The 25,331-nt window shown below is 51.9% G+C and overlaps 1 protein-coding gene across 2 annotated transcripts in view; it reads left to right on the top strand.

Annotated features, from left to right (window-relative positions):
* The window catches only part of ALX4 (ALX homeobox 4), a 44,830-nt gene extending 19,848 nt beyond the window's left edge, over nucleotides 1–24,982 (top strand). For both annotated transcript variants that reach the window (XM_032112558.1, XM_032112559.1), the window contains 3 exons: nucleotides 9,376–9,686; nucleotides 17,342–17,470; nucleotides 19,534–24,982. In XM_032112558.1, coding sequence (XP_031968449.1) covers nucleotides 9,376–9,686; nucleotides 17,342–17,470; nucleotides 19,534–19,857 — 764 coding nt within the window. In that variant the 3' untranslated portion in view covers nucleotides 19,858–24,982. The remainder of the gene's footprint in view (nucleotides 1–9,375; nucleotides 9,687–17,341; nucleotides 17,471–19,533) is intronic.
* Nucleotides 24,983–25,331: the final 349 nt, after the last annotated feature.

A 25,331-nucleotide genomic window follows, 5' to 3' on the forward strand; every position in this document is an offset into this window, starting at 1 on the left:
TGCTTCCCAGCCCTGGTGACTGTGAATTAGTGGGTTTGGTAGCCAGAAACCTAATTTCTTTCTGGAATGCTTCTAAAAGCCTAGTGCTTGTAGGAATTTTCCCAGACCTGGCCGGCCTTGAGTTTTGCAATGTGCAGTTGGAATGGAAATAAATTATAGATGTTCTTCCAAGAACAGGCAGGTTTGGGGAAGGCTGAAGGTTTTTCTTCCCTCATCTGGGCCTTTCTTTACTAATCAGCTGTATAAAACTGAAGAAAAGCAGAACTACTTTGCTAAGAAATCTTGCCCAAACTTTGTCTCAATGTTTAAACTCAACCCTTTCTGTGGTTCAGTGAGCTTCAGCCAATTTTGGTTGTTTTCTGATTTTACTCCAGCTTTCCATCACTCCTGCTTTCCAATTTCCAAGTGTACAGGTGGCACCCAAATCCCCCTGAGGTGTGCTGTATTTGGGTCCCAATGGGGCTGCCACAGCATCTCATCCAGACTCAAGAGTCCCCAGGTCTTCTCCATGGGGGCACCTGAGGGCCCAGACTGGAAAGCACAAGGAGCAGCATGGGAGCAGTGTTGGTAGGATTTGTTTGGGCTTGCCTGACTGCCCATATGAAGCACATAACACTGCACTTTAGCAGAAGGGTAGTCCAGGGACACACACATGCTGCAGTGCCTCGCTGGACTAGGGCCGCAGGCTGGCTGCTCCAGCTGGGCAGAGCCTGCTCGGACACCGCCCTGGCCAAGGCCCGCAAGCCATTGAAGTTCATCTGTCATTAATTTGAACCAGGACTCCATAATGCAGATGCAGCTGAGCTCTTGCCCAGCTCATTGCAAAATGGCCCTAATCTCCCTCCTCCTGCCCCCTTCTCAGCTGGCAATTTCAGGTTGCAGGTTCAGCCCTGCTACCAGCAGCACAGAACAGGCAACTAGAAATCACCTCTGGGAGGCAGCTGAACTTCAGCAATGCATTGCTGTCTCTGCTGCAGAGAGGTTGCTTTTGCAAAGCAGACTGACAGAAGAACGCAGAGAGAGGCAGACAGACCAACCAAGCAAATGACGTGAACAGCGTCCAGGCAGGCACTGACCCACAGGATGGGGTGAATCACTCTGCAAGCTGGCAGCAGGGAATTAAACTGTGCCATAGCCAGACATCAGAACAAGGATCAACTCCCTTCAGGCAGCTTTGTCTCACCAGCAGGAAGAGTCCCCCACTCCCTTCTTAACTAGATGGCTGATTTATACCTTCTGTCACAGGTGATGGCTGGCAGTGCCTTGCTTGGCGTGTGCTTAGCATGGAAGACAACACACACACTGAGACCCAGAGGGCTGCACCACCGCCTCATGCCTCCCTCTCACCCTGACAGAGCAGAGGTCCTGCTCACCCAGCACCCAGCCTGGGGTAGAAACTGTAGGGGAAACATCCAGGAAACATGTTGTGGGGAAGACAGAGGCACTGACTGGCTGCAGGGGAAACCTCTGGAGGAGATAACAGCTTGCAGAGAAGAGCCCCCTTTTCTCTTGCAGTGCTCAGGCGAGGGATCTCTTTAGATCCTTGCAGTGGCCAAGCAGCACGGGTGAGGTTAAGATGAATACATAAATCTGCATCTGATGGGACCATTTATGCTCTTCCTTTCAGAGTGAGAGCTTATCCCTAAGCCCTGCATCAGCCTCATCTGTCACTCACATCTGAGCAGCCCTCAGTGCTACCACAGGCACTGAGTGGCACTGCCTGCTGTCAGCCCCAGAGCTCCCCAGCACTTACCTTTCCCTGCTCCAGGTGCAGAGCCTGACTTCACAAGACTGCAGCACAGGGAGCGGGGTTGAATCCTGGCTACTTTAAATGCTACTGTCACTAACTGAGCTGGAGGTAGCATCTAAGCAGGGGAGGAGCAACCTTGCTGGATCTAGATTTTTCTAAAACACACCAGTGGGATAACTGAACGATCCCAGAGTAAGATAGACAAGGTGAATTGGGCAGGAAAACTCAGCTCAGACAGGAGCAGAACAGAATTCCCACTTTGGGACAGAGCATCAAGGTGTGCAAAAACCTACAGTGTCTGTCTGTGGAGAACAAAAGTCTTCAGCAAACAGCACTGGGGGCCTGTCTGTTCTGCCTTTCACTTGCCCAGGGATCTGTGGACTCTTGGACTGAAATCCCAATAAACTGTTATTAGCTCGTGTGCAGTTATGAGTCTATGACTGAGATGACACCATTCAATACTTTGTCCAATACCAGTGATGCTGATTTTTTTTTCTTAATGATATAACATATTTTGTCTATTCAGCATTGAGCCAAGCCTTCAGAGCAGTTAGGTGCTCACATCTGATTCTGAGGAGCTTGGGAAAAACCAAGACCCTCAGGCGATCACTGCCACAGCAAGGCAATGCGGGACTGCTTGGGAAGGAGGAGACTACTTACCCAAAAGGTATCAAAACCAGAGCCAAGAGGAAACTGAAAGCCCTGTCAAGTCTCCTTCCCATCCTTGCCTGCCTTGTCCATCTTCCTTAGCTGGTACACATCGGGGACATATCAATTCAGAGGTTCTAGATGGCTTTTGGTTCATATGCACTGTTTTAGCAGACACACAATAGGACAGAGCAGAAACTCACAATTTTTCCTAGCTGTTTATGACATGCCTACAGTGGCAAATGAGACATTTCAAAATGCAGTAGCTGACCCATCTTGTCTGTCATACTTTCAAACTTTGCACATAGCCTGGCATGCTGCAAACCTGTAGCTGATCACCCCCAGCCCTGTGCCCGGGGACGCCTGTGTGGGATCCAAAGAGGCTCTGATGCCACTGAGGTGGCCGTCACTTCCCTCTGCTGCCACTTAAAAAGTCATCTTGTGGCTGGTCCTGGCATATCCCCAAGGCACTCTGTCACCCCCTACAACACTGAAGACCTTCAGGTGTCAGAGGGGACAAAACCATGTCACTGGGAAATTAATGGACTAATCAGAGAGAACTGAGATGCCCAACTCCAGAATATTGGCATAAGCAATAATCTCCCTTCACATTCAATAGTGAGGAAGCCATGGTATGCAATGGAGCAGTTTGATTTTCTCTCCATGGACACAATGGCAGTACATTTTCTTGCTCCTTCTCTTTCCTTATATCATGGTCTGGGAGCCAGAAAGTCAACTGCAATTGCAGCAGGTTGCTAGAAGCATTTTTGTGCCTTCAAAATTTGCTAGTCAGCACTTTCCTGCTTTTCAGATGAATGGGCCACATGAAAAAGGACTTGGGGAATGAGCTGTGCCTTTTTCCCTAGCCACAGCTTCTATGCCGAGTTTTCAGAATTGATTTGTTTATGTAACAGCCAGTTTTGTTAGCATCCTTTAAAAAACATGAAAGAGGAGCAAGCAGCACATGTTGCACTTGTACAGACAATGCTGAGCTCTCCCCAGCCACAGGGTGTGTGAACCCAGCTAATCAGGCAATAAAGCAACACATGCCCTCAAAAACAGATGTTTGTATTGGGGGAAAAGAGCTAGATCAGAATAAAAGTGAGAGGAACGGCAATTTTCCCAAATAAATAGTGCATATTCCCCAGGCTTGCTGTGATGTAAACTTCTCAGCAGCACTAGAGTTAATGTTTATGAAGCTGTCTGTCCCCAAACTCATACAGTGATTTACTCCAGGAGAACTAGCCAGCCTGGAACAAGAGGGCTTAAGTGCAGCCAGGGCTGAAGTGAATTTGACTCCCACTGAAACGTCTCCCAGGCACACAGTGGAGGTAGAGCCAGTGACTCAAGTTATACACTGGCTTCAGGGCCACCAAAAGAATGCCTATAGACCCACTGTGTGACACCCTTGGCATCATCCCCAGACTGCTTTCCAGGAGCAGAAGGTTTTTCAGACCTTTCTGCTCCAGGCCTGTTCCTGGTGTATGCTCTGATCAGAAAAACAAGTCTCTTCCCAAAGAGGGGGCCCTAGGTGTGGTCAGGAGGAGCACAGTAGAAAGAAACACTCCTTTCCTCCTTTCATTTCTCTACAAGTAGACTTTTCTGTAGGACTTTGCTCTGTCTGTAATTAGCTCCCCAAGGTGATCAGGTATTTCACAGCTATTTTTACATTGAGTTTCACCATGAGTAGCCACTCAGTGTGAGCCCCCTGCTCTGTAGAGCCTCAGGAGGCTGCAGGCAGCAGAGCAGCAGTGCCAGCAGCTTTGACAAGCTCAGCAGAGATGGATGGTGTCCATGCAGACAAGAACATCCATGCAGTGATCTCCAGAGCACTATGGGAAGTCAGTAATGCTGTACCATGAGCAGAGGAACAGCACAGACCATATTCAGCCTTTCTTCAGGTTCTGCACAATCAACCAAACGAGGTCCCTGGCTGGGAGGGATGGGCAGGCCATGTACTCATCCTTATCCAGAGTTGAAATGGAGATGCTCCAGCCAGTTTCTGCTTAGCAGCAAAGGGTAACTGCAGCTTCCAGAATGAAGCCAATGGTTTGTGTCCTGTGTAGAATTCTACCACCTGCATTTAAGAGATGAATGCTGCCCAGTTTTACACCTCAGTTAGGCCCAAGAGTGAAAGTACGATTAAGCATCTGATCATTGCTAATAAAATCACTGATGCCACATACAACTAAAAAAGTGTTAAAATCTTCTCTACATGTGCAGACTGCAAGAGCACAGACTCCCTGAACAGAAATAAACCTAAATATTTGGGTCTTTTTATGTCTAAAATCCAGTCACTTTGTTTTTTCTAATAGAACCCAAAATGTGGATGTTTTTTAAATAATAGCCTTGTGCTGACTTCTAGACTTTAATGACAGATAGGAGACAGAAGACTGAACAGACAGCTTAGAAACAAGTATAATGATTTCAGCATGTGTTAAGGCAAGATCACAAGAGTCGGATAAGGTTCCTATGGCTGGCAAAGTCCTTGAGGTGTGCTGGCTGGGCTGTGGTGCAAATCTGCCTTGGTAAGAAGTGTAAAATACACTGCCTGAATCCTATCTAGGCAAAATTTTAACACTGGTATTTAAGCAAGAGTTGAAAGAATAACATTAAGAGCTTTTTTTTTAAAAGCATCATTGCTATGAAGAGTCAGACCACACCTGTGCAGGCAGGAAGAGGCAGCAGGAAGTAGCCAGCATTGTAGGCCATAGAATTTGGGTGTAGGCAGGGGGGAACACTGCTGTGCCCACACTTGGACAGGAAGGCAGTAGGCCCCTATGTCATTTAGTGTGGGAGCAGAGGGGCAGCCTGGTGCAGCCCCATGCCACCCATGCCATGCTCTTTGAACATGGGCTGTCCACAGACAGCCAGCCTCTGTGAGCTGCCACAAGCCAGTAGGTGTTCCAGGCTATTCCTGAAGCATCTCAGGACTGGGGTAGCATCAGCTCTTCGCTGAGGCTGTAATAGCTTGGACAAGTTGCTGCCGGAGCAGTACATTAACAGGGCCAAGATCCAGCAGGCTTCTTTGCCTGGAGCCCAGGGGAAACTCTCCTGTGCTGGCTGTGTCCCTGGGTTGTGTTGGCCCTGTAGCTGTCATGCAGCCTTATGGGCTGTGGGGCTGCCATCACGGCATCTGTGTGAGGGAGCCTATCGTGCAGGAGCTGTGGCTTGTCACACATGTGCTGCGCAAAGCAGACCCACCATTTCAAGCTGGGCCCAAAGCTGTGTGTTGGAAATGTCCCACTCTCCATTGCCCTGTGGATGCACTAAGCTGATTTCGCTCTAAATTAAATTCCATGGATAAGATTGTATGCTGTGAAGATTTTACTTTAGCCTCCCAAAATAGCACACCTGAGAAACAAAACGGATACAGGTTGTGGATCCAAGCATTCTGACAGCACAATAAAGATGACTGTTCCCTCCGGGAGCTTGTCAGCAGAGCAGCGCAATGCCCGGCTGTCTCAGCACCTTACCTCATGGTCACATGTGAACATGGTCTTGTGTCTCCTGCACCCCCTTTCTCCTCCGTAGGGTTCCCAGGACAGATGTGGGGAGATTTGAAAGGCACATCCCCTGCAGAAGAAGTGAGAACGCAGGCATCCCTCTTGCCCAAAAGGAGCTGCAAGATGCTTGGGGCTCACATGCCCAGTTATCCTGGACTGTCCCTGCCCCTTGGCAGCTGACACAGGATGACTCAGGGAAGGTCTTGGGAGTGCTGATGGCCTAGCAGGCAGCCAAGGCACTACGAGAGCAGGGTATAATTGTGGGAAGCCAGAAAATATCCTCCTTCTACTGCTACAAGGGCAAGGATGGATTGGCAAGCAGTGGAGGAGACACCAAATGGTCCTGTCGGGCTTGTAAGGGTGCAGTGGTGCTCACATTAACTCCTTGTCATGGAGATCTTCACAATATGTAACTCAAGGTCTCTCTAGGTTTGATTAGAAACAGACACCCCACTGAAACTTTGAGGCCATCTCCAGTTACAGGAAGTCTGGGCATATCCATATGCAGATGTATGCAATTTGTTTCACTTCAGCACTTAGCGTGACTGTTTTGAGGTCAGGGAGCCTGTTTCTAGGGATTGAGAGTTACTTCTTGGAATGCTCAGCTGAGGGTACATTTACACCATGCCCTCCCTATGCTGCTGTCCTGCCCTCCATCCCACAGTTTCTGCCCCTCTCCTGGAAACAGCTCATCCCTACCAGGGCCTTCAGGGGCTAGAGGTGAAGAAGCCCATGTCTGCTGCAGTGCAGGAGCACGAGAGCAGCATGGCTGAGCTGCAAGGAGGGCTCTGGCCTGGCAGAGCAGGCATGGGAACACCCACTGTGTGTGCAGCAGGGACAGTCCTTGCTCCTTGGGGCTGGTAGTTTGTGATGGAGATAACTCATCACTGCTGAAAGTCCGGGGCCCAGTTCTCAGCTGCAGTTCGAGCTATGCTGTCAATGAAACTAGAACAGACACTGAGCTTTTCTCTCTCTCTCTCTCTGTGTGTGTGTGTGTGTGTGTGTTTGCACAGACCATTCCCCAGATAGCTGAGTGTGTGTGTGTGAGTGTGTGTGTGTGTATGTTTGCACAGACCATTCCCCAGATAGCTGAGCTCCACAAGCAGATAAAAAACAGCAGAGGAATTCCCAAGGAAAGGCGTCAGGTCTTGTGTTTGCTGCTGCTGGAGCTGCAGGGGGCTTGGGAGTTAGGGAGGCAGCCAGCACAAAGCCGTGGGGGAAAATGTACTGAGCTTCCTGACATCATAAATAATAAAAGAAAAAGGGAAAAAAACTCAACCTCTTGGAATGCTTTATTTATTCCTCTGTCTCTACTGACTCTCATAGGTGGTAGTCCATTGCTGCAGACTTTCTGGAACTGCTTTATTTTCAGTTGTGAAAACTATAAATATCATGTCCGTAGCATATGATTTGCCAAGGCTGTGGGACAGGACCCTGTCCCAGCCCATTCTGGACAGGTCTTTCCACCGGCATCCCCCAGAAGTCAGCTGGTTGGAGAAGACAGGTTCAAAGAGGAGGAAGTGTGTCAGTCACTGGCCTAGACACTGGTCCTGGAACCCAGGGAGCATAAGTTTTGGCAAAATGTTCCCAAGGATCAAAGCAAAGAGAGCTGAGATAGACAACATCAAGCTTTGGTAAGCTTTACAGGGAGCTCCTCAAAAGTCAGAGGGAACAATATTAGAGAAAGCAATAAATCTGAATTCACAGTAGGGAGAAAGTGGCAGGTAACTCCACTGCCTTCAGCCAAGGTCTGCCTACGAGCCCTCTGTACCACCTGGGCAATTCTCTTCTCAAATCCCTTTCATAGCTCATCTCCCCAAGCTTAAATCTGGGCCTCATGCCTGAGGGTGACAGCTACATTTCATCCTTCTAGTTTCATCCCAGTCACCTCAGTGCAGCCTTTCAGCTGCGAGAGTGAGAGGTGGGCAAGGGCTTGTACACAGTACAGCTTCTCACAAGCCCTTTCATGGGCTTTTGGCTGTGAAGATGTGACAGAGTTGTTCACAGAAGGGCTAAACTGTAAATATACAGCAAATTAGCGGAAGGATTTTGTAACAAGAGATGAGTGCTGGAAAAAATGGCTGTTGCCAAAGACATGGGCTAAGATGCCTAAGCTGGCATTAATGACCCTGGCTATGACATTGCCAGGGAAAAGCTCCCAGCAGGGACATCACTAAATGGTGCAGCTGTTTCCCAGAAGGACTGATCCTGGCCTGGTAACATTTGAAAATAGACTAATGTGAAATTTCAAAAAAAGATGAGACACTTGATGTGCCTTTGGCTTGGTAAGGAGCGCATGGATAGAAAATACCACAGTGCCACTTCCCACACATTTAGGAACTGAGCATGGTGGCTCAAGGTTAAAACCTGCAGTAGGGCTACCATGCTTTTTGCCCAAAGATCCCAGCCAGAAATGTGTCCAGGTGTGACACTTGGTTGTGCACTATATGCCAGGTGGCCAGTTGCTCACACAAATCCTTCTTTTTCTCTCCTGGTGACAGAAATGCAGAGCAGTGGCATCAGGTAAGGGAGAGCCATGGGTCCCCATGGCATAGCATCACTCTTGCTAATGAAGGGGACACCACTGTCACTGGAGGCAGGAGGTGTGCAGGAGAGGACACACATAGTGCCTGTGCCTGAGGAGGCATCTGCCCCGTGACAAAGCTCAAAGGTGGTTTTACTGTAGCTGCTAAGCCTCAGAAAGGAACCGGTTCACTGGTTCAGTGGTTGAAACCTCCTCCTCCTGCATTGCCATACTGCTCTCATCTGTCACATCTCATTAATTACTGATTATTGAGGGCAGTCAGGCAGGAACAGCCCCCCAGACTGCTGTCACACTCCTCTCATTTCCCTCTGCCCTGCAAGCAGGGGGTGCTGCTCCCGCAGGTGTCTCATACTGTCCTTTTCCACGGCACTGAGCCCCGTTCACGGCCTCCTTGCCAAAAGCAGGGCAAGTCCTGGCAGAAGGCTGTGGGGGCGACTGGGGGTGTCAGCCAGGAGCACCTCTGCTGACACACCACCACTGCCTGAGGATGCAGGAGCAGAAAACAGACCCCACCGAGCACCACATGTGGCTGCTGCGTACTCCCGGTTTTCTACTCGCTGTAATTCAGCAGGGGAGCACAGATGGGCTGGTGACAGGGGACCTGCATGGTGCAGGGAGCAGATGGGTACCTCTCAGAGACCTTTCCTGTGGCCAGGACCAAGGAATGTAGTGCTCCATGATGTTCAGTTCTGATGTGGCTGTTGGGAGGTTGAAGGAGGGCCTTGCTGGGGTGTGTGCACGTGAGTGTGCAGGGCTCATCCTCCCACCTGAGTCTCTGAGAGGGAGCAGGAGCTGAGAGAGCTTGCCCATCTGTGCTGGGCAAAATTGGTCAAAAGATTTACATCTGTTTCCTCCTCTGTCTCCCTGCCCCCTACCCCTGGTCAAACCTGCCCCCCTCTTCCCTCCCTTACCTCCCACCCAAACAGGTAAGGAAAGCAGTTTGGGAGAGCCTGACTTGCAGCCAAGCTCCGACCCTTCAGCAATGGACAGCAGCTACCTCAGCGTGAAGGAGGCCGGGGTGAAAGTGCCCCAGGACAGGGCCAGCACAGACCTCCCCAGCCCCATGGACAAGGCCGACTCGGAGAGCAACAAGGGCAAAAAGCGGAGGAACCGCACCACCTTCACAAGTTACCAGCTGGAGGAGCTGGAGAAGGTCTTCCAGAAGACCCACTATCCCGACGTCTATGCCAGGGAGCAGCTAGCCATGAGGACAGACCTCACCGAGGCTCGTGTACAGGTATGGGGGGAAAGCCTGGGGCTGGGTGAGGGGTGGATGAGCCACAGAAAACCTCCAAGGTTCCCTTGCAGCCCCACCATAAGGTGCAGGCAGCCAAGCCCTAATCAGAGCCTAGGGAAAGGACAAGGAGGTACATCCACATCTGGCACTAGTGTCAGCTCCTTTATTCGGCCTAGTGTCCTGCAATTCAATGTTCACAGAGAAACCTCTTGCCCTTGAGCTAACGGGACAGCAGGCGGGTAAGCCTCACCGCCACCCTGAACAAAGCTTGCACAAAACCTGCTCTCTTCAGGAGACTTGCAGGGAACACAGGTTCATTAGCATGAGCAGGAGCAAGCTTTTCCACAGGATGGGCTTGTTCTGGCAGATGAGGATGCAGAGGTGATCGGGAGTTCAGTACCAGAGACCATGAGGCGATACAACAGAGGCAGCTTGTGTTGCCTGCTTGGCAGGCGCTGAGGCCGCATGAAAGCTGGAGATCTAGAGGCAAAAGGTGCACCCACCATCTTGGGAGGAGCAGGAGAGTCAAACAGCCACACTGTTGAGAGTCTCAATCACCTCCACGCACACAGGGGCCAGCTCTCATGAACTAGCTCCCTTGAACTAACCTGGGGGCCCAGCAGAGCCGAAATCCACTTCAGAGAAGGGAATGATTCTCTGACTACTGCTCTTTCCTCTGAGTCAAGGTTAAACAGGAGGCCTGTCAGGGCTCAGAAGCATGTTCAAAAAGGAGCATCACTGCATGGAGCAGACATCCACAGCTCACGCCTTGGTGGCCAGCTCTTTCTCCAGCACAGCTAATCCTGTGGCTTCCGTCTGCAGGCATTTGGCAGCTCACCACCCCCAGAACCTGCATTAGCATCAAGAATAATTGGCCCATGGAGACACCTGATTCTCTCTTGTACCAGGAATATTCTCAGCTCCCAGGCAGCCTCTGCTTTAACCTTTACAAGTAGTTGTCACAAATAAGGCCCACATCCATGCTTAAGTCCATTTCAGTTTGTGCATTTACTTCTGGATTCAACCAGAAGCAGGATTTTTCTTGTCTGCTTGCCTAAATGGGTTTGCAGGGCTGGTGTGTTCTTCTTCCCCACAGCTGTTTCTCTTCAGGCTGGCCATGGCTACGTTTCAGCAGGCAGCAGTGCAATTCCCATTGGTCCCGAGCATAGCATGCTGAGTACGGCAGCATGGGCAGAGCAAGGCAGTGCTACAAATATCAGCTCTTTACTTGTGCCACTGGACAAAGCTCTTGATTTCCCAGGAACACACCACAAGTGCTAATGGGGTCTCCTGGGAGGCCAGGCATAGCATTGGGTTACTGGCTGCACTGTGCATGAAATTCCTTTTGCTCAGGAATGAGAATGAGGTGCTGGAGGGCGGTGAGCTCCTCCTGCTCGCTTCTGAGCCAGGGTTTGCAGCTACTGTGTCGTCCCAGGCAGTGTGCAGGGCTGGCCATCAGAGCCAGGGTAGGTGAGGCAGATGCAATCTACAAGTTCCTTACACATGACCCTTCATTTTGGGGTTTTTCCCCACTTTACCACTGGGTAACACTTCAGCTGAGGGCAGAAGCAACTCCCTAGGTAGCCAGGAGAATATTTGGCAAAGACGGGCTTCAGCTTGCTCTGAGATAAGTGTGCCTACTGCCTGTTGCCACAGGGAGCCAAGAACAGCCTCCCTGCTCTTGCAACTGCCAGTGCACACCTCTCACTCGGGATGGTGATGACAGGGCTCATGTAACAGAGCAGCTGAAGGGCTAGTCTAAGTGGCCTGGCTGCTCGAGCACTTAGCCCTTGGTGAAAGGGGCAAGCACTTGCATTTCAGTCATTCCCCGGCTCTCCGGCAAGGACTCGGTGACTTGGGCCATGGCCAGCGATGAAGGACTGCCGTGCTGTCGGTAGCAATGCAGACTCCCGTCACTAGAGAGCGAGAACCAGCAGCCTTGTGCCCAGTGCAGTGGGTGCTGGCTGCCAGGCTCAGGGGCTCTCACACCTGTTCCCAGGGGCCTGGGGCTGCTGGCTAGCGAGCTGCTTAGCCCTGGCATGGCAGTGGCAGCCCCGAGGAGGTGTGGAGGTGCAGTCTGAGGTGGCACAGGGCTCTTCTGCTGATGGCACAGGGCTCTGCTTCCCGTGAGGGAGGCTTTTGGAGTCAAAGCCCTAGCGAATCACCCTAGTGCCTGTCTCCAGCTCTGGGTTGTGCTACAGCTTGTTTAGGCTTGACTTTTGTCTCCCAACTCCGGGGCGGTTCTGCTCTGTGGGGGTCTTCCAACACCAGCAGTGTGGCATCAAGGGCCATTAGCTCACATCCCAAGAGTGGGTACGGGCATGGGGCTGCAGCTCAGGAGACTGATGGCAAAGCAAACACGGGCTGCAAGGACTGAGAACCAAGGGCTACAGGGTGGAAATCACAAATTAGCTGCAAGCCCCTCACTACTTTTCAGCTGCAAGCCCCTCACTACTTTTCCCCTGCAAGCCAAATAGCTGCCAGGTACTCAGACACCCTCTGCCATGCTGGGAGAGGGTCTGGCTGCTGCGGGGGGTTTGGGCACATGCTTACTGCATCCCCATGGGCTTTGAGGGAAGCACAGTAGTCCCTCTCCCAAGAAAAATATGGTCATCTAAGGGATAATCCTTCCCTGGAATGATTTCTTGGAGGTCAGTTTCAGCTGCCTGCAAGGCTGAACTAAGAAAAGCAAGGTGGCAGAAAGGTGGGGAACACAGCAGGTTTAAGGTGTGATGCTCCCTCCCACAGCTTTTGGCTGGAGGTCATCCCCTCTGGCCAGGCTTGGTTTCCTGGGGAACACAACCAGCTGCACTGCAGGCAGGAGCAGATGTGGAGCCCGGACAGGCAAGCGGCAGCTCTGATTTTTCCATCCCTTTCCCAAGCTCACGCTACATTAGTGAAGTAGCTGCCGGAGTTCTTGGTGCCTGGAGAAGAGCCCACGCCAGCAGCATACATGGGGTGGACCATGCAGTCTGTGAAGCAGCGGCATTCCATGGCCTGGCCCCTCTCCTGCTCCAGTTTCCTGCCTGCCCCAGTTTCCAGCCATCTGTACTGGTGTCTGACACTGTCAAAGCTAATTCCCCCTGTGATGCAGTGCAACATTTTCTTGTCTAACCCCCACAACCTTGCCCCTTGATTCCATGTACTATTAAGTTACTGCACATCCCTGTTTTCCAAAGTGGGAGCCATGCATAAGCCCTGTGAAGAGGCAGAGCCACACAGCCAGGAAGAGGCTGCTATGGCTCAGCCACAAACCTGCAAGGGTGCACAGGGGTGCTGTGTTCATGCAGGTCCTACACAACGTATATCCCCTTTCTTTCTTCTCCTCTTCCATGTCTGTGGCTGCAGAGCCCCAGAAAGAACTTCTGCTTGGTGTCAGCAACTGCTTGAGCTTCTTCCAGCTCATCCAGGTCTGCAGCAGATGTCTGAGGCAGTAGCAGTAGAAAAACAAGGTAGACGTGTATTCACACATGATTCCTTCCTCTTGCATAGAAACACACACACAGGCACATCCCAAGCCTGTGCCAGCCTGGCCCTGGCTGCTTATCTCTCTTGGGTTATCAGTATCTGCCTCCTGGACTGCTCTCTGGGAGAGAAGAAAGGGATGGGGCTGGAAGGAGGCTTCACAGCCAGGGAACAAAACCCCTCAGCCAGTCCCCATCAGAACCTGCCTTATGATTGCTGGGACTGTTAATGAAATGTTTTTGGTGGTGACCCTGTGATGCGGCGGGGGCTTGAAAGTGAGAGGAAAATGTCAAACTCTGCTGTAGCAAAATCACCGCCTTGGAAAAAAAAGAAAAGAAAAAAAGCAAAGCAAAGCAAGAAGTAATATATCTTGATCCCTTTTCCCCCATAAAACCCTGGGAGGCTGGTGGAAGGAGCGGAAAGACTGAGCTAAGCCTGCAGGAAATTAAACATGAAATGAAAACAAGCTCAAGTTATTCAATTCTCTCATCCCAGGCTCCAATTTCCCATTCCAGGCCACTGATAAAATGGTGTCCAGTTTCAGCACTCAAAGATGAATTCTGGCTCTGTTCTTGCAGTCTGAAAAGCAAAGGGCTGGTGGCCATCTCTGGCAAGAGGGGAGATGGCCTGGCCTTTCACAGAGGGATGGGGTCCTGAACACAGACAGATGGAGGCAGAGCAGAGGGAGGAGGGTAGCAGGGCGAGAGGACAGCAATGGGGAGAACAAGAGAAGAGAGCAAAAGCACAAGAGGCTTGAATGTGGTGGGCAGCTCTTACTTGCATCAGAGCAGGGGTGTTGAGCACAGGGCATGAGCACAACCCCACAGCTGCCACCAGCCTACCACTACACATGTGCAGAGGTCAGCCTCACCCACCACTGCCATGCTGGGGGTAGGAGAGGGGGGGAAAACACATTATTCTTTAGCTTAGAGGAAGGACAAATGAGTGATGCAGCCCCCAACTCTCCAGACATTGTCAGTGGCCTGGCTGAGGTCCCAACTGAGCCATCCACCTGTGCGCTGTGCAGGGCACATGGGGCTTGGTGGCAGGGGCAGACTGGCAGTGCCCACTGGATGCAAGGGTAAGCAAGAGAGTGAGCAGGAGCCTCCTTGCTTTGTCTCAGGCCACTTCTGGCTTCTCCACCCCCAACAGCACATCGGCTGTGTATGCATATGGATTTAGGTACCACCTGATGTTTATGGAGACATGAAACTGTCTCTGCTCTGTAGATTTTTACAGGGCTGACTTGGTACATCAGGGCTTACCAAAGCATTGGCTGCAGGAGTCAGATAGGTGACATTACCGTACACTCCCACTCTAATTGTTAACACTGAGATTCAGCCCACAGCGAGTGCTGGCCCCTGCACGAAGTATCCACCCTGACCCCACAGGACATGCTGCACCAGCCACTGCAACCTCCGCTGTCACATCCCCACCCCACAACAGCCGCTCTTGACAAGGAGTGACAGGCAATGAAAGGAAAATGAACTTCTGTTTGGGTTTAGATTTGCTTTTTAAAAGCAGGTGTCTTCTAAGACTGTGGAAATACTGAGGATTAGTTGGGGTTTTTTGCTGACATTTTCACATTATACATTGCCATGCCTGTCTTGTTTTCCTGGGAGCACTGTGGAGGTCTGGAGAAACCCAACTGCAAGATACCAAGCAGCCAATAAGGATTTGGACCAGAGGAGAAAGAAGAACTTTAAAAAGTGGTCCAAACCTTGCCACAAGTGCTTCAGAGCTCACCGTCAGCTCTCGGAGTGTCTCTGGTGCCTGTAACACCAACAATTGGACTGAAGACACTCTTCTTCTTCAGTCTAATGCAATGACTTGCCACATCCTCCCAGCCCACCAGCCACATGGCAATTTGGGAACTGCCAGTTTAAGCCACTTTGCTCTGTTCAATCCAATGCATAAATGTGTTAGAGCAGAGGCCAAGACGTCACTCTGCTCTGTCAAGGCAGCTCTTGTGCTGTCCTGGGAAACCGAGGGCACAGACCCTGCACTGATGGCTTTGGAGGTCACACTGCAGAGCCACACACTGCTGGGGGGGCCTGAGCTCAGGCGCGCTGCTCAGGCAGGATGCTCAGGCAGGCAAGGCTGCCGGTGCCTTCACCACACAGGGAAGGGCCGCGTATGCCTGGCATATGTTCATCCCAGCCTCGTGCACAGCCAGCACTCTGCACTCTGCTCCCTACCTGTTCTCCACCCCTCTGTGCACAGCGGGGCCTCCTCCGCCTGAGGAGGAACCAGGTCACCACCGCTAACTTTGAATCTGCAGATCAAAACAGCGTGATCCAAGCCAGCCCTGGGACTGGCCTGCAGCTGGGCTGGAGTGGTTGTGCCAAGAAGAGGTAGAAGAAAAACAGAGAGATGCCTGAGGCATCAAACCTGCTCCAGTAGGACGCTCTGCATGTGCAGCGTGTGCCCAGCTGGGATAATGTTAGGACATTTCTGCTGATGCTTTTTGCACCTACTGAAAACACTCACAGGGTTTTTGATTTGGGGTAGGGGGTTGATAGCAGGTTGCTGCTTTGGATATGGCTACTCTGGCCAGCTTGTGGATGGCCCATGCCAGTGGCATTGCCATGGCCGTGGGGCAGGGCACTAAATCCTATGCTATCCACAGCCCCCATGGGGAGCACATGCCTGGCAGCTGCATTATTGGCTCCCTGCCCCAAGCAGACCACAGTGCACGGCCAGACCCTCAGCTGCCTACTCATACCACAGGCCTGGCTGTGAGAGACCAGCACCAGGCTGCCTACATGGTGGAAGGTGGAAACTGAAGCAGGAGAGCCTGAAACAACTCTTCCAGCACAAGCAGGAAGGTCAGCTCAGACCAGAAACCCAGGCCCCTTATCTCTCCCAGTAGCAGCTTCTAACTGCACTGATTCAGGCTACAGGTGCCATGGCTCTCCTGCCTCTGCAAAAGTTGTCCTGCCATCCCACCTGTGCCAAGCACCTAGCTTGCCCTGCTGTCATCCAAAGACACGAGCTTCCTACCTGGCATCTGCTTCCCCTGGGTTCCTCGCAAGCAGCGAAGCTGCCCCACGGCCAGGCGTGGGAAGGGCCAAGCTGCTTGTCAGCAGTACCCCCTCTGCCCCCCACCGCAAGTCACCGTGTAAAACTCGAAGCAGAGCCGAGAGCCTCTAGGACTGCTCCTTTCATGCACTGGCGTGACCTGCACAACCCAGCCCCTGGTGATCGCCCTCATCTCTCAGTGCCTTCAAAGCAGCTCTTGATTGATGTGTTTCCCTGACTCACGAGCTCCAAGAGGCTTTGAAGACACTGGGCCAGGCTCTGATCTCTCTTACGCTGATGCAAATCAGGAGCAATGGTGCTGACAACAGTGCAATAATCCACACTGATGTCAAGCCAGTAAAAATAAGAACAGAAACAGAGTTTTGGTCTTTGCCTTGAAGGGATTTGAGCAGCCTGGTGAAGCAAAGAGTTGCAAACCCTGCAAAGAATACTCAGTGTAAAGCAAAGGATGCTGTAGAAGGGCACCTGTCCTTTCCTGCAGCTAAGGAGGGAAGGGGTGTCCAGCTTTTTATTTCTTGTTGCGGTTAAGAGAAATGAGAGAGCTTGGTGAGAAACGCACGCTGCCATCAATGGCATCATCATAGCCAGGATTAGGCTTGGGGAAAGCCCCATCACCGCTGTTTCCAGCCTGGCAGCAGCACACATGGATGTATTCACATGTCTTGTCTGAGACTGGCTGACAGTGGGAGAGCTGCAGGCAGAGCCTGGGTAACACAGATCTAGGGGTGAGAGGAAGATGGGCTATCCCAGGGAAAATCAGGCTGTGGGAGGCAGAAGCTGGGAATGTCCCCAGAGAGGCAGCGCACCAGAAGATGGGCATCCCCTTTCGCTTGGAGTGCACCCTTTCCAGCAGCACAGGTTGGCCCCAGACCCTCGAGAGAAGCAGGGAAGGACTGTGTCTCCCCTGCAGAGCTTTTGTGCGGAGCAGTGCCCATCTCCACGCTATACAAAACCACCCACCTGGTGAGGCCCTGCCCTCTGGTGGGCTCCTCAGGGCTGCCGGGCTACCAGCCACTTGGTACATTTACACCATGCCCTCCCTACGCAGCTGTCCTGCCCTCCATCCCACAGTTTCTGCCCCTCTCCTGGAAACAGCTCATCCCTACCAGGCTCCCCTTGCTCACAGCCCTGCTGTCGCCTCTCCCCAGGTGTGGTTTCAGAACCGGCGAGCGAAATGGCGCAAGCGGGAGCGGTTCGGTCAGATGCAGCAGGTCCGGACCCACTTCTCCACCGCCTATGAGCTGCCCCTGCTCACCCGTGCTGAGAACTATGCCCAGGTGAGTGCATTCCCCTGTCTGGGCACAGGGCTTGCTGGACACCCTGCCTCTGGTCCCAGTCCTCCCCAAGTCATGCTTCGCTTCTCAGGTACATCCACCCACCCTTAGGCAAGGCTGCAAGGACATCGGGATATTGTCAGGCACTGAAAGGCTGGCAGTGTTTTAGGCAGGTGTCCTGCTTGGCTCCCTCATGCCTTGGCCCAGAGCAGCCATCTTTAAAGCAGGTACCAAGCCCAGCGCTGTGTGACATAGAGCAGCACCCTTGGGCACAGGTCGCCCTGCCCAGCACATCCTATCACATGTGCTGCTGCCCACCAACTTTCCGCTGCTTTGAAAAAGATCCAAAAGGCTAATTCATGCCTAAAGAAGAATAGAGAAAGAGAGGCTTCCTGTTACCATGTCTGGTTTCCATGCCCCTTGGGCATAGTGGTTGGATAAAAGCATTTTTCCCCTGGCAAATTCCCACAGCCGTCTCCCAGTGATGGGCTGTGGTACCCACAGCACACTTGGTGACATCTGGGGATGCTTCCCAAGGGAGTTGCAGATTTATGCTCCAAAGGAAGGGAGGGAGCAACTTGGTTGGGGTACCTGGGGCTGCTTCTGAGTCCTGTTGAAACTGTTCCTGCCCTGACCCCAGAAGCAAGTCACAGGGCTGCCTCCTCTCCTTAGCTTCCTGTCTTGGAAAACCTGTCAGCACAATAGCCTCCTAAACACTGGGCCAGCCCCAGTTTCACAAAACTTCAGATGATGCCAGGCAGACCGGGGTTTGCTAGCTCCAGGGCTAGGCTGTGCCCCAGAAAGCACTCCCTCCATCCTGCACTCCTCTTCCCACCACCCAGAATTTGCCCAAGGGCACAATTCTGCAAGCATGATGCCCTGAATCTGACTGTCCTCACAGATCTGCTGGAAGTCCTCCCTCCCTGACACCCTGTCTGTCAGCTGCTTCCCCAGCCAGTGCTGCACCAATGCTACCCTGCAGCCAAGCCGGGAGCGTTTGACCTCTCTCCTGCTTGGCATCTCCCATAAACTGAACAAGAAGCCCTTTTGAAACAGCTGAGATGCCAAAACAGCTTTCCAAGCAGAGAACACTCTCAGCAGCCTTTTCAGCATGTCCTTCTCTTGCCTTTGTAACTTACACTGCTCTCTCCCTCCATACTGCCCTCCTCTCCCCGCACAAGAGATCAAAAATTTGAAAAGCAGTTTGCAGGAGGTAAGAGATCAGAGAGGGCCAATGGGAGAGCAGTGGAAAGGGGCAGTGGGATGAAGGGCCCTTTGCTCTCTTGCTCCAGCCAGTTGCTCACCTCCTCCCCACTTTCAACTTGCAAGCCCATGTGCGCCCTCCTGCAGCACACCTATTCCCACCGGCAAACACTGAGCCCTCCTCTCTTCTTCTGCAATGTCGTTTTATGAGTGACACTGCAGGATCCCAGATGGTCTCTCGAGGTGGCCTTGCAGGGCTCTGCTCTGCAGCAGGGTGGGTGATGCTGCCTCGATGGGCATTGCTGGGGGAGAGGGGCAATGAAGAGGGACAATGAATGTGCTGGGGGCTGTGGGCAGCTCAGCTCCGACAGGCATGTCTGTGCAGTTATAAAATAGCCCCTGCCTAGGCAAAGCTGCCGGGAGCTGGAGAAGGCAGGCGGATCAGCAGCCTCACAGCAACCCATTCTGCCTGATCCCTCTGTAATGAGTGGGACCACAGAAACACCATGGATGACATAGAGTTTCCTGTGCTGAGAAAAGTGCTCATGGTATAAAAAAAGTGAGAGAAGTGTCTGGGAGAGGAATAGATGAACAGGTGCTGTGGCAGAGGAGGAGCACAATCCTCCTCCCTGTGAGTTACGCTGCTGCACTCCCTGCCCCTGTCCAGGCTGGCATAAAGGTTTTGGAGTGGATTTGCTGGCTGTGCAGCTGGCAGGGGCCGGCAAACTCCATGCCCGTCTCCCTAGCTGCCCCTCCACTAGGCTGCCCTGCCAGGCTGGGGCTGGACACACTCCATTCTCCCAGGCCAGCTGCCCAACGTGCCCTGCACGGGGCAGCCCTGACGCTTCTTTTCCCACCCCCAGATCCAGAACCCCTCCTGGATTGGCAACAATGGAGCCGCCTCCCCTGTGCCTGCCTGCGTCGTCCCCTGCGAGACGGTGCCCTCCTGCATGTCCCCCCATGCTCACCCCCATGCGGCCGGCGGCGTCTCCGAGTTCCTTGGAGTCTCCGCGCCCGGCAGCCACGTGGGACAGACTCACATGAGTGGCCTCTTCGGCACAGCCGGGATGAGCCCCAGCCTCAATGGCTACGAGCTGAACAGCGAGCCGGACCGCAAGACCTCCAGCATCGCTGCCCTGAGGATGAAAGCAAAGGAGCACAGCGCCGCGATCTCCTGGGCGACATGACAGGGCTGCAGCCCAGTGCCCGCGAGACACGGAGAGAGCGCATGGGGACAGCCCAAAACATCCATCCGCTTGGACTCCAGACAGCAGTTGCCTCCTCGGGGATCTGAATGCAGCACTTTTAGCTACCCTAGGCATATAAAGTACATATGTTAATGTAAGTGGAGTGTTTCCAGCATGAACGTGGCAGCTCCCGGCTTCCTGGGATCAGGCAGGGAGAGGGAGGCTATGGAGCAGCACCTCTTCCATCAAGATCTGGGATGGGATGCATCCCTTCTCACTGCCACCTCCCCAATAACCTGGGCATTTTTTCTTCCTGCTATTTTTTCTGACACCAGATCTGCCTTGCCAAAGAGCAAGAGCCCACCGGCCTTTCAGCAGCTTGTCCCATCCCACACCTGCCCCCACACGCACTCACACGCACATATTCTGCCCTGGGCAGGGCACTGGATGGGGACTCTGGCACCAGCAAAGAGACATTTCTCACACTGCTAACATCGTTTTAGCAGGAGCTGCAACTTCCCACAGCTGAGCGGGGACCAAGGCTAGGAAGATAACCAAAGCTAGAGAAAAAGGCAACATTAGCCCACCCTTCTACCTTGCTCCCTCTCCATCTCGTACTCCGAGGTGAAGCACAGAGAGGCCTGTGAAGGGGATGCCCCTCTGCCCACCGTGGCTCGTTGTTATCACACTGAGAGTCTTTGCCAGCCCTCTGGTGATCCAGACTGACATACACCCCAGCAGACAAAAACTTCCCAGCATGGCTCACTGCCCCAGGGAGTGCCTGGGCTTTGCTTTCCCTCGTCGTGGTCTATATTGAGGCTCACAAGCATGGTGGTACAGGAAAAGGTTTCCTCTGGCTTTCACTGGGTCGGGAATTATTAACCTCAATTTAGAGACAGCAGCTCTGGCAGGAAAGCACAATGGCTATGTAAATCCACAAGTCCCCAGAAAGACTGCTCTAAGAAAGAGCTCAAGCCCTCGCATACAGCCACAGTGGCACAAGGCCACCAGATTCCTCATACACTTCATTGTGGGGTCAGACATGTGCAATGACAGGCTCCCCTCAGCCCTCCACCCCAGTGCCCTGTTCCACACAATGGCTGTGAGCATCTCTGCACAGGGGACAGCAAAGGGAACAGGCTGGGAAGGGGCTCAAGGGAGGATGAGGTGATGCTGCCCATCTCCAGCCACCTCAGATCCTCTTCACTTTGCAGAGGAAACAGGAGAGACCAAAACTTCCCTGGTTTGTCCAAACCAATGTGCCTCTCTGCTTTTCCCTCCCAGTGCTCTTACCTGCACAGAGCTGTTAAATAAGATCTCCTTTTCAAGGCTAAACATATTACAAGTTTCTCAATGATCATAGTGCTTGGAATAACTTTGGAACATCCTTTTACCCTGCTGAAATAGCGCCAAGGAGAAGCTGGAAGCCAGCTGAGCACTACCACCCACACAGTGTGGCTATGCAGGCTGGGCTTGAGCTGGGGTAGCCATCTGAGATTCGCAAGGGAGCTATGGGATACTACTCCCATAAAAACTGGTTTGTCACCCTGCCCTCTTTCCTCATGCTCAGCGTTAGGTGATCTTGTAGTTTAAGGTCCAGGAATATCTAGTGGTCTTGGAAAAGATTCCAAATAAGCTACAATCAAATGTCAGGCTTCAGGTTAATGAGCCATACAAGTATTTCCATAGTGCCTAGACTGTCATACATGACCTTAATGATACACCATTGCTAGGTCAAAAATACTATATTTACTGGAATAAGAAAACACCAGTAGTACTCTTTCTTTTCTCTCCTCAGAAATGCTAAGAGATGCCTTCCCTGCTACGCACGGGGAGCCAGCATGCATTTCACTACACCATCTGCATAAGCAGGGCCTCTCCCATCACAAGCAGCCAGGATTTACATCCCAGCCTAAACATTCAGCTGAGGCCTCGGGCATGGTAGCTTAGATGCTGAAAGTGATGCTGATCACTGAACCAGGCAGGATCATGCTGACCAGTTGGAGGTGTATACCCCACTGGGTACCCCAGAAGCCACTGAGCTTCCCAACCACTGAGGGACTGGTGGCAGGAGGCAATTTGTCTATCAGATTTTGTGCAGGCAGCTGAGCACAACATTGAGAGCCTTTTCCCAGGTACACTGGGGATCTTGATGCTTCCCACTGTCAGCAGGCAATCTGTGGAGGGCTGCTGCCTGAACAGACCAGTACCATTGCTGACAAGGCAAACTAGCAACAAGCAGAGCTGAGGAGAGGGCAGTGGGGCAGGCAGGCATATGGGGACAGGTCTCACTTAGCCTCCAAGTTCTGAAGGCGGCTCCAGTGGAGGGCTGTATCTATTCAAGAGCTTAGCTGCATTCCCTACTGAAGTTAAAGGGTAGCTTTTCCTCACAGCTTCCACAGGGCCAGTATTTCATCTGAGCTGTTTAACAGCCCAGTGGATTAAGTGCTGTATCCCTGTCTTGTTAGAGAGAGAGAGGAGAGTCTCCTGGCAGCAGACTTGGCATTTAGAGAAGCTTGGCCCCCACTTTCTCTCGCCTTAAAATTCATGTGGAAAGCACATGTTGGACTCAGTCTAATTTAAACACCACTGCGTGTGCCCAGCCCTCAGCCTGCCTGAAAACACCATGAGGCAAGGGAATGTTGTTCCCTGGACCTCCTTCTGCAGGGCTCCCTTCCCACCTCCAGCTGCAGGCAGCCCCACTGCTCATTGCGCTCTGCCTCTCCTCTCCGGGTGCTGCTGCCATTCTGGCACAGTCCCTTGCACCCACACTTGTGGGTAATGCTGGAAGGAGTGCCCCTCCCAAATCTTCAAAAGCAGTTGTTCTGGTAGTTTTTAAGCTACATGCATATGTATTTACATACATTTTTAAAATTAATTTAAAAGGGTTTTTTAAACTAGCTGTTAAATTAACATGAAAAACTGTATAAATATATATATATACTTGTATATATATATATATGTATCTTAACCTAGCCAGCCTGCAGCTACTGCATTTCTTAAGGGTCACAGGGTCAGTGCTGTTCTTGCAATCTCAAGTTACTACAATGATACCTTTTTTAATTATTATTATTGTTATTTTAATACCTTTCAACTCTATTTATGACTTTCTTTTCTATTTATTTCTTATTTAGTATTTTACTCCTGTCTATACATTGAGTCACAATTCCCTGGCTTGGACTTGCCTTCAAAGCTGCAAGCTTTGTCCCCATCCACCACCAAAATGTCTCAGAAGCGTCAGCCGTCCCAACACCTGCCATGCCCACAGTGGCATCCTCACCCAGCTGCTCTCTCCAGCCTCACGGAGGTAGCAAAACGTTTCTCCCAAGCAGTCCTGGCCCTGGCTATGCAGCAGGTATCCTACAAGGGGGCTGCCTTATGTTGCCCGTGGTTGGGAACCCCAGAGATGTCCCAGAGCTTTAAGACCAGGAGGATGCAAATAGTGAGAGCAGCATGGGTTCCTGGCACTGGCTTAAAAGTGTTTGGGCACCACTCGCTGCCAAGTACTCGCAGGCACTTCTTGCCTACAAGCAGTAGTTAGTGCTTTGGTAGCAATTGCAAACCATTGGGGAACCAGGCTCGGGCTTGCTGGGCCCTGCAGGGTCCAAACTCTAAGGGCTGTGCCTCAACAAGCTCCTGGAGAGGGGCCAGGTCAGCCCCCTGGCACGTCACCTACCGCCAGCAGTGCCGCCCGCCCGCCCGCGCTCCCAGCGGGCTCTCCAGCCAGGCTCCGGCTGCCTCCTCCGGAAGATGCTGCCCGGTTCAGGTCCCACCGCCCCAGCACCTACCTGGGCAGAGCCTACAGGGGGGAAGACCAAGACAGAGAGAAAAAAAGAGAACCACCCTCCCTCTCCTCTAGAGCCCACGGCAGAGCGTGAGCCGGTGTCCATCCCTGCCGGAACGCGCATCCCTGCCGGATCACATGTCCTTGCCGGACCACACCTGGCCCGAGCCGTGAGCGTGGGGAGGGTGCTAGGGAAGGCCACACGCGGTGACAATGTGTCACACGTGAGGTCGCAGAGCTGCAGCACACGTGGCTTCACCTGCCCCATCAGCCGAGGGGACCAGGCGTACCGCGTGTGCTGCCGAGCAGGGCTGCCTGCTGGCTCCCTCCTGCAGTGGAGCTGTTTTGGGGTGGGGAGGCGCGTTCCCCTGACTCCCAGAGTACACTCAGACTGGGCAGCACGTTGTAAAACGCTCTCCAAACAAACTGAGGCAAAAAGGTAGTTTCTTGGAAAAGGATTGAAAAATAATCAAGCAGAGGCAGAGCCCCGTGTTTATTTTGCTGCTCTGACTGACACAGCAAAAAGCAAACAGACCGAGGGAGAAATTAAACCCAAATGGGAAGGGGGTGGAATCGGATGGAAAGTCATTCAGCCCTTTGCAGTTTCCCGAAGGGAGCGGGGAGGAGGCGAGGGAGCAGCCTTATACCCCCTTAACTCTTTGCTGGTAACATGGTTCCCCACTCCCCCACATAGCTAGGTAGGTAGGTAGAGCTAGGACTTTTATACTACTGATTTTGAAGGACAGTTTTCAATGTATAATAATATATCAGTTTAGGTGTGCAGTGTTTGAACGAGAGACTGGGAGAAAGAAAGAAAACAAACCTCAATCAATATTATTGTTTTTTGTTGTAAAATATTGTAACCTTGTATAAACGCTACCTTTTTTTTTTTTTTCTCTTTAGCTTGATGGCCTGGGGTAGAACATATAAAAAAAATAAAAAGTTTTAAAAATGTTCAGGAAAAAAAAAGAATAAAAAAAATCATTTAAAATGTTGCCACGTGAGGTTTGTGCCATGCAATGTTATTGCCTATGCAACCATGTATTACCAGTTCATTACAGTGGAATATTAAAAAAGAACAAACAGTCTTGCAGCTTGATTCTTTTTAACTTTTTTTGAAGTAAGTTATTGCACTTGCAACTTTTTTTTTTTTTTTTTTTTTTTTGGGAGGTGAAGGGCTGGAATTTCCAGTCACCAATTTTTGTTTTTCCAGGTTTTGAAAGGAGTGGCATCACTGGGAAGGTCCCTGCTTCCCACCCACCCTGGCCAAGGGGGCACAAACACTGTTGTTGTTGTTTTGGTTTGCAATAAACTCCTTCTCTTCTCTCCTCTCAACTGCAATCTGGCTGGTTTGTTCCTGACTCATGACAGATGAAATGTGATCAGAGGGGCCTCCAAAATCTCACGTTAATTGAAGCTGGCAAAAAATACTAACACTGCCCTTTTGAACTGCTGATGCAGTCCAGAATGGATTAGCCAGGGGTAGATTCACAACAGGTGGCAGCTCACGGGCTGCTGCCTCTCCCAGTATAAAGAGATGGTTAAGAGCCAGCAGCCAGGCACTGAGGCATCCTGCCAGCCGGCTCCTGGCTAACGGGGCCTTTCTGCCTCTGGGAGTGCCTTTGGCATTGCTTGGCATCTGCACTAGCCAGCACAGAGGGCACCCTGGCCACAGGGAAGAGAGCAGGAT

This window comes from Corvus moneduloides, chromosome 6 (assembly GCF_009650955.1).
Source record: "Corvus moneduloides isolate bCorMon1 chromosome 6, bCorMon1.pri, whole genome shotgun sequence".
NCBI lineage: Eukaryota > Metazoa > Chordata > Aves > Passeriformes > Corvidae > Corvus > Corvus moneduloides.